At 35.6% G+C, this 9,094-nt stretch overlaps 1 protein-coding gene across 1 annotated transcript in view; it reads left to right on the forward strand.

Annotated features, from left to right (window-relative positions):
* The first annotated feature begins 363 nt into the window (after nt 1-363).
* RB1CC1 (RB1 inducible coiled-coil 1) overlaps nt 364-9,094 on the forward strand; it is a 21,749-nt gene continuing 13,018 nt past the window's right edge. The window contains exons 1-3 of the mRNA XM_029085870.1: nt 364-648; nt 2,495-4,410; nt 6,986-7,145. Coding sequence (XP_028941703.1) covers nt 364-648; nt 2,495-4,410; nt 6,986-7,145 — 2,361 coding nt within the window. The remainder of the gene's footprint in view (nt 649-2,494; nt 4,411-6,985; nt 7,146-9,094) is intronic.

The raw sequence follows: 9,094 nt of genomic DNA on the forward strand, positions 1-9,094 counted from the left end.
TTTGGCTCTGCTAAACAGATGAGTGTCAGAGCTGGAAATAGACTCTTCCTAAATCTCAGTCCAAAATTTAGTTAGTCACACTTCATCTCCATTAAGAGAACACTTACATGGTAGAGAGAAGAATAGGGTCCCTTTTTGGGTAGCAGCCATTTGTAAAAAAATGACAAATCTATCTGTCATTTCTGTCAGGTTTTGTTTTGTTAGGGTTTTTTGGTTTAGTTTGGGGTTTTTTTGAGTTCTGTTGCTAACCATTTATTGCCCAGCTTCACTAACTGTCACCAGTCAAGCAGCTGAGTTCAGTGGATAGCAAAAATTTCTCCAATAAAAACTAATGTACTGAAGAACACCAGACACCCAATTACAATGCATGGAGACAATGTGGATAGTTTGGAAACAAGGCACAAGCAGGTTTATCAGCTGGAGGCAGTGATGGCTTTTAGAGAAGTTTTTCAGGATGGTCACATGCTTCAGATGAATAAGATCAAACAAGTCCTTAAAGGACGAAGGACAGAAAAGCAAGGTAATTGTTGGGCTGTGGTGTTACAGGCAGTGCATCTGAGATCTTTCAGAACACTGGTCCATTCAGAAAACTCAACGTCCCTTCCCGTTTGTGATCCTGATGATCTTCCTCATGCCTCTTCATCCAATGTGCCACAGATACTCTCCTTACATATTTCACTGTGTGTATTTCACTGTAATTTTCTTACGAAAAATTGCTTCACTATCCATCCTATTACAAACTTGCTCTGGAATGCATCCTCAGTGGATACTGAGACTATATGTTGTGTTTTGGCTTCCACGGGGATCTGTTCTGCACTTGCTGAAGCTTAAGGTTTATATTTTTGTTCTAAGAATCTGCAGTTGATATTATTGTTGGCACTAGGGCTTTTATATTCCCTTTTATATTTAATAGTTAATAAGATACTACAGGTTGACCATTTGTTCCTAGTTCTGGTACATGTGAAGATAGTAGAGGACTTCAGTACACACTTATTCTGTCAAACAAAGCTTGCAAGCAGTAAGTTTATTATGTTAAATCTATTAAACAGCAAAGATAAGAAAATCTGTAATTGAAGTTTAATCTTGTAGATACATCATACTGTAAGTTAAATTGAGTTTTAGTCACATTTGAAAAGCTTGACGATCACAAAACACAGGCTCTAAGGCCTGGCTGAGGTTGTGGGATTTTTTTTTTTGTTTTTTTTTTTTTTTTTTTGGGGGGGGGGTTGTTTGTTTGTTTTTTAATGCACTTCAAAATGGTGCTTTACTGAATTGCAGGTGCATGGAAATAAGTCTATGCAAATTGGCCTGCAGTTACAACTATTATAGTTATGATAAATCAAACTTAAGCTGAATTCTCTTAAAGTATATATTCCATGGCAGTATAGAAAAGTATGATGTCTTTGAAATAACAAAGATCGGTTTTCAAACACTGTGCATGAATTTGCACTTCACAGCAGAGTATGCACTGGAACTTGAGATCTTGCTTTATAATTCATATAGTAATGAACCGGAACTGATGATAATGAGATTTAAACATGTTATCTAATTACAGTTAATTGGAAAATTTATTTGAAGGTTAGTTTTTAGCCTTTTAAAAATCAGAAGCACTGGAATTGATCAGAATTACTTGAGAATAGTTCTGTGAAGGTGGAGAAGCTTTACTTAATCTATGTATTGGTTTACAGGCTGCTGTTACTCATATGTGATTATGGGTGGCTATTCTAACCACTAGCTTTTCAGCTGACTGTTGAAGGATCTGGTGTTGCAGAATCAGGTTTGGCAGTATACAATCTCTAGAGGCAAAATGACAAAAATTGGGAGCCATGGGAGCAGCATGGAGGAGGGGGGAAAAATCCACTCAAGCTGTCATGTCTTGCATTCTGAAAAGTCAGAATGTTGCTTTTAATTAGAACATGCCCTTCATTATACTGTACTACTTCTACACCCTGACAAGCAGAGCAATTCTCATACATGTTTTTATGTTGGTAGACAGAAGTTTTGTTGTAGTAAAGCTTTTTGTAAACCACCTTAGTTTAATATATTAATAGTGACTGGACTACACTGATTTTCTTTTTTAATGGCAGTGTTAGCAACAATAAAATGAAAATATTTTGTTAAAAAAAATATTAGGAAAACTGGAATTAATAGGCTCTTAGAAAACAAAGCCTATTTCTGACTGGTTGCTTCAGTTTTTTGTATCATCCAAACTTCTGTTTGAGCCCTTTAAAATACAATTATATGTGATCTATATAGGACTTTTGGACATTTAATATTTAAGTATTTACAAATGGTGCTTTTTAAAAACTTACTGAAAATCTCTCTGAGTTTCTGTAATTTTAAAATTTTAGTTGTACGTATTTTGGACTGTTATGGATAAGGCAGCCGACTTTTTAAGTTGTTCTTTTGCCTGGTAATTTTTAACCAATTTAAAATATTAACAGTTTTGCCTATTGCTTTGTTAAGTGTTTGTTTCATATTTTATAACTTGTAGGCCTCCAATAGTCAAGCATCACCACAATCTGCTACCACACCAAGGATGGAAAGTACAACAGGAACCGCACTTGCTACCTCTTCAAGAACTCCTCCATCACTCAGTCTTCAGGGTCCCCTGTGTCCTCCTGTGTGTCCCCCAGCTCCACTAGAAGAATTGTCACCAGACAGCATTGATGCTCATACATTTGATTTTGAAACTATTGCCCATCCGAACTTGGAGCAAGCTCTTAAGCAAGGATCATTAGACTTGGATTCATTAGCAGAAAGTCCAGAATCTGACTTTATGTCAGCAGTAAATGAATTTGTAATAGAAGAAAACCCAGTATCTCCTAATGTAATAAGTGATCCACAGAGTCCAGAGATGATGGTGGAATCTCTTTATTCTTCGGTTATCAATGCAATAGACAGTAGACGTATGCAAGATACAAATTCTTGTGTAAAGGGCGTTTCAGTGGAAAATGCATCTCTCAGTGTTTGCATGGAGAAGTGTAGGGTTATTGCCCAAGACTCAAAGGTACATTTAAGAGGTATAAAAGAAGATCTTTGCCACTTTAGAACACTTGTACAAAGAGAACAGTGTGACTTTTCTAATTCTTTAAAATGCACTTCATTAGAAATAGTAAATACTATTGAGAAGGTAAAACTTTCACTTGAAAAAACACTAAAAGATAAACATCAAAAGGAATTACAGTCTTTGAAAAGTGAATATGAAACTAAAATTAATAAGTTATTGGAGGATGGTGAAGAAAATAAAAAGAAGATTAAAAAGTTAAAAGGTGACTTATTAGGCCTTGAGGAAGTTCTTCAGAATAAGAATGATGAATTTACAATGGTGAAAAATGAGAAAGAAGCTGTAGTTTGCCTTCAGAATGAAAAAGACCAGAAATTACTTGAATTGGAATGCCAAATGGAGACACAAAATTGTGAAATTAAGGAACTGAGACAGTCACGGGAGATAGTACTTGAAGACTTGAAAAAACTTCATGTTGAAAACAATGAAAAACTACAACTCCTGAGGGCAGAACTTGAGAGTTTAGAGCAAAGCCATTTAAAAGAACTGGAAAACAACCTTCAAGCCAGGCATTTACAGGAATTTGAGAAAGTTCTAGCTGAGCACAAGGACTGTTTAGATCAATTAAAGAAAGAGAACCAGCATAGACTTGAACAAATGCAGGAATCTCATGCAGTAGTTATACAGGAGAAACAACAGCAAGTGGAAGAATTGCAACTCAAGGTTTCAGATCTGTCTGATTTGAGGTGCAAATTGGAAGTTGAACTTGCCCTGAAAGAGGCAGAAACTGATGAAATTAAGCTACTTTTGGAAGAAAGCAGAAACCAGCAACAAGAGACCTTAAAATCTCAGATTGATAAGGAAACTGAAAGTTTAAAAAAGGAGATAGATAAATTAAACAGTAAAATACAAATTAACAGTGAAGAGTATCAAGTGGGCTTATCAGAACTAAGGACTTTGATGACAATTGAGAAAGATCAGTGCATTTCTGAGCTAGTAGACAGATATGAAGAAGAATCAAATTTGCTTAGAACTGAACTAAACAAAGTAACACTTCTTCATCAAAAAACTTCTGAGGCAGAAAAAAGACTTTCAGAGCAAATAACAGAAATACAAAGTAAGTTAGAGTTGGAAGTGATTGCCCTAGAAAAGGAAAAAACAGAAAAATTAGCTCTCTGTGAGCAGCAGGAAAAATATGAAGCTATTATCCACAAGCTTAAGGAAGAGAAAGAACTGTTAGTATCTACCCAAGAACAAGACAGGCAGTTGCTCATTCAGAAGCTCAATTGTGAAAAAGAGGATGCAGTACAAACTGCTTGTAAAGAGTTTGAATTACAGAGAGAAGCTGCTGAAAAAGGGCTTTTGGAAAAAATACAACAGCTTGAGATGCAAGTAAACCAGAGGTACTGTAAGAATTAAGTTGCTGTGTTTTCCTAGTGTTTTAAAGTAATTAATATGGTAAATTCACGATGCATTATGCTGAAGTCAAATTTATTTGTATTTGTAATAGTGTTTATTTGGGTTGGTTTCTATATTCAAGTTACTTCCATTTTATAGGTAGTGTTATTCCTGTGTCTGTAGTTAATTTCAAAGATTGTAAAATATCTTACACAATGTTATTTCCAGACAGCAATGAAGGTTTTGTATTTCGGTGTTGTAATGTTACATTGAAGGAGTGTTTCCACAATAGCATATTACTTGAAATTCTGATTTTTTTGGTCTCAACCTTTCTCTCCTTTGCTGTACTTTGCTCTGGTATTAGCACTGAGTGAGCATGCAGTGACTAGCTTTTAGGCTGGGAACTTTTTTATTGGCTAACTATACACTCTTGTTGGTGCTAATGGTGCATGAATAAGTGTGTGGGACTATATATGATCGACTGAGAACTGTCCCATGGCCACCTGGACTTCATTGACTTTAACTGCCATGGTTATGTATTTCAGGGTCTTCAGTTTGAGCTTTATAATGAAACTCACATGGGGATTTTAAAGAACATCCCAACAGCATTGTTTTTCATTGTTAATTTCTGCAGTGTTTTTCCATTTTAAAAAGAAAAATATATTCTCCCTTGCTATAAATGCCTAGAATTACTCTTTCTGACTTCTCGTATCTACTTACCTAGTTCAGAGTGCCTGTCAGCAGGGTAGATTATGATGTGGAATGGAAAGACTAGATTTTTTCTATGTGACTACTGCTTAGAAAGAATATTCTATTTTGAAATCATAGGATTTGTCATCTATGTTCTTGTAGTGTGAAGGAACGCAGTGGATAGGTCTTGTTTGTACAATAACTAAATAGGGCATTTTTTTTCTAAGTATTATGATATACCAAGTATATGAAATGGGGAAAAAAAAAACCCCAAAAAACCCAATAAAATGGACAGCATGGTCATAAAAGCCAGAAAAGTACTGAAGAACATGAATACAGATTTAAGTTAGCATTTAACTTTCAAATATCAATGTATTTTTATTTTTTTTTTTAAAGTGGAGTTTATGCAGGGAGTCCCAACATGTGTGCACAATTCACTTACATAGTGCAAGGGAAATCTGAAAACCTGCTTCATTTGAATTATCCACTTCAGTCCCATTACCTTAAGATTTTTATATGTAAAGATATCATCATTAAATGATGTTGTATCAGTGCCTTGTTTTGTTATGTCAGTGTACCAAAAAATACATCAATTATAACTTTTTCAAATTAAAATTGGGATATAATGAAATTAAGAACTGTCCTTTTTAATTGAACAAAATATGGTGAAATTAGGAGAAAAAAAAAGAAACTCTGTTCTTTTCCTTTTGTATGTATTAATGCACTGTAGAAGTTTTATAAAGCCTTCACTCAACAGGAAAAACATGTAAAACAAAACATCAAACTTATGAGCACACCTGTGTGTGTTCTTGTACAAACTGGGTAAAACAGATAGTAATGTATTTCAAATAAATATTATCTGCTTCAGTCTAAAAGAAATAGTAGTTTGTTAGGAGTTCTATCAAGAAATGGAATTTTCAGTGTGACAGTAAAATATATATTGTCTCCGAAGGCTCCTCTTTATGCCTTTAATCTGCTGATAGCTTTTTTTTTTTTTCCTCTAGGAATAAAACCATGCTGTGTTTTATCTCCAGAGGGCATATATGTTCTGTGAATCTGTCTTAATGTTTCGAAGCTGCTGTCTAGCTGTTTGCTTTTTGTGTTCTTAAAACCCCAAGCTATGTCAGTAATTTGAGTTGACTTGTTATCCTCACTCAGTTGTTGTTTAGCAGTTAACTTGTTATGGTAGAAACCAACTTGTATTTTGTGTGTAGCTGTTATGCTTGTCAGGTGAGTGTCCTTCTCAGCGAGAGCCGCGTTACGTTAGCTGTTCGGAAGGCACGGACAAGGAGATGAATTGCTAAATTTGACCCGACTGTTGCACTAGTATCAGGAATTTAGTTTTTGAACTTATGTGAAAACTTAACAAAGATATTTAGAAGTGACAAAGAAACATTTGTGGCCCATGCATTACCAACATATGAAAATGACTGTATTTTGGTTATAATGTGCTTGAAATTCAAGTAATCCTGATTAGGAAGGATAATAAAACCGCAAAGCATTTATAACTCCTATTTAATCTTCTGTATGTAGTATGTACTGACCAAGATAAAGTGAAAAATATAGTTTCTGTAATGACTTCTGTTGTTAAACTGTTTGATGGTTAGTTAAAAGATTTATAACTTTCTACAGAAAGTTAAAAATAGAATAGGAATCCTGACTTCTTTGAAAACTGACTTACAGCTCTGGTGTTTTCTATCCTTGGTATCATACAGCCACTTCTATCAGACCACCATCAGTAGTGTAGTGTCTCTGTAGAGCACACGTTCTCACTCACAGCTAGGCTTAATTTAGAAATAAATTTAAATTTAATCCAGCATGAAAATTATTTCATGTATTCTGTGACTCTCTCTATGCTGCAAATGTAAAGCCTAAACATTTTCTTTTAAGTCCTCCCACTGAATCATCTGCTGAATCAAGCTTGGTTGCTGAACTTCAAGAGAAGCTTCAGGAAGAAAAAATGAAGTTCTTAGAGCAACTTGAAGAGCAAGAGAAAAGAAAGAATGAAGAAATGCAGAACTTCAGAACATCGCTCACTGCTGAACAGCAGGTAAAGCTGATTCTTTTTTATTATTTTTGCTACAATGACAGTTATGTGTTCTTTTGCTGGTTTGAAGTTACAGAGTTTGGTTTTTGGTTGTGTAACACTTGAACATTCTAAATTTGTGCTATTATCTGAAGCCAGGATATGATGTGTTAATGGAATCCAATACTTGAGCATTTAAAACAAAAAAACTCCACTTTAAATGTCTGTGAACTGGGTAATCCAGATGCAGTTTTTGTTATTTTGTGACTTCTTTTGCTTAAGTTGTAAAGCTAGTGCTATAAATTTGTATCCATTAATCTGTTGAACTCCAGAAAAATAAAAGTTAAATATAGTTTAAGTTAAAAACACAAAATTAATTATTTTCAATACTAACTGATTTGGAATACTGCTTAATGGCTTTTAAACTTTATTAGCCTGGGCAGGTGGTGTTTCAGATTCAAAGCACATGTTATGTTTTACTTATAACTATATATATGGTTTTATATATATATAAGTATATATTTTTATATAAATGTATATATTTAAAAGATATATATACACACACACACACTTATACTCTATATTTTATAGGTTTAGAAACACTGTGTACTCCACACCTTGATACCAAATCATATTACATTGTATTAATAATTATATCTGTATCCACACTTTTTCCTTTCAAAACATCTTGAATCTCTCAGATTTTTTTAGATGAGTCTTCAGTTCTTAAATTAAATTTCTGTTAGTAACACTAAGAAAGGATTTTCTGTTTTAAGCACTTCTACTTACTTCAGTTATGGTAGGGTCAAATAAGGACAAAGAGACAGTATAGTGATCAACCTGCTTGGTGAATGAATGCTGTGAACCATGCAATCATCGTAAGATTTCTTTTTCCATCAGAATATGCCTTAACATACCATTTTCCTCCTTATCTAAGAACATTCTTAATTTGTGCAGCAGAGCATGGAAGGGAAGGTTCTGAGGCATTAACAGTAAATTCCAGGGAAAGATGGAACCTCTTATTTATTTACAAAACCAAACAAACAAAAACCAACCAAACAAAACCCACAAGCAACAACAAAAAACCACCAACACACCCAAAAACAAATAAAAAAGCCCGCCACCACCAAAAATCATAAAAATGGTGTATCAGTCAGTGCTGAAAGCTTACTGGACTGGCTTTGCTGATCACCAAATATTCTGGGTATCTAACCTCACCCTTCATGTAATTTTTTTCTCAGTAAATCTGTCTTAGAGGTGTTACTTATGCTTGTGGTGTGTGACGGTTTTGTTATGCAGATGTATGCCAAAGGCCACTGCGCACTATGTAAGGTGTGTAGCCTGCCAAATAGTTTGTGTTTGAAGACTGGGAGCTGATAGGCTGTGGTGGGTTGACCCTGGCTAGATGCCAGATGCCCACCAAAGCCCACTCTGTCACTCCCCCTCCTCAGCTGGGGAGGGGGTAAAAAATATAATGAAAGGCTCATGGATGGAGATAAACAGAGAGAGAGGTCACTCACCAATTAATGGCACGGGGAAAACCAACTCGACTTGGGAGAAAAAAACAAATGTAATTTATTACCAATCAAATCAGAGGATAATGAGAAGTAAAACCAAATCTTAAAACACCTCCCCCACCCCTCCCTTCTTCCTGGGCTTAATTTCTTTCCTGATTTTCCACGTCCTCCCCCCAGAGGCACAAGAGGGACAGGGGATGGGGGTTGAGGTCAGTTCATCACATGTTGTTTCTGCCGCTTCTTCCTCCTCAGGGGGAGGACTCCTTCCCCTGCACCAGCGTGGGGTCCCTCTCACAGGAAACAGTCCTTCACCAGGTTCTTCAACGTGAGTCCACCTCATGACTGACAGTTCTTCACAAACTGCTTTAGCATGGGTCCTTTCCATGGTCTTCAGTCCTTCAGGAAGGGACTGATCCAGCGCGGGTCCCCAACGAGGACACAAGTCCTGCCAGCAAA

Source organism: Antrostomus carolinensis, unplaced genomic scaffold (genome assembly GCF_000700745.2).
Source record: "Antrostomus carolinensis isolate BGI_N321 unplaced genomic scaffold, ASM70074v2 scaffold8607, whole genome shotgun sequence".
NCBI lineage: Eukaryota > Metazoa > Chordata > Aves > Caprimulgiformes > Caprimulgidae > Antrostomus > Antrostomus carolinensis.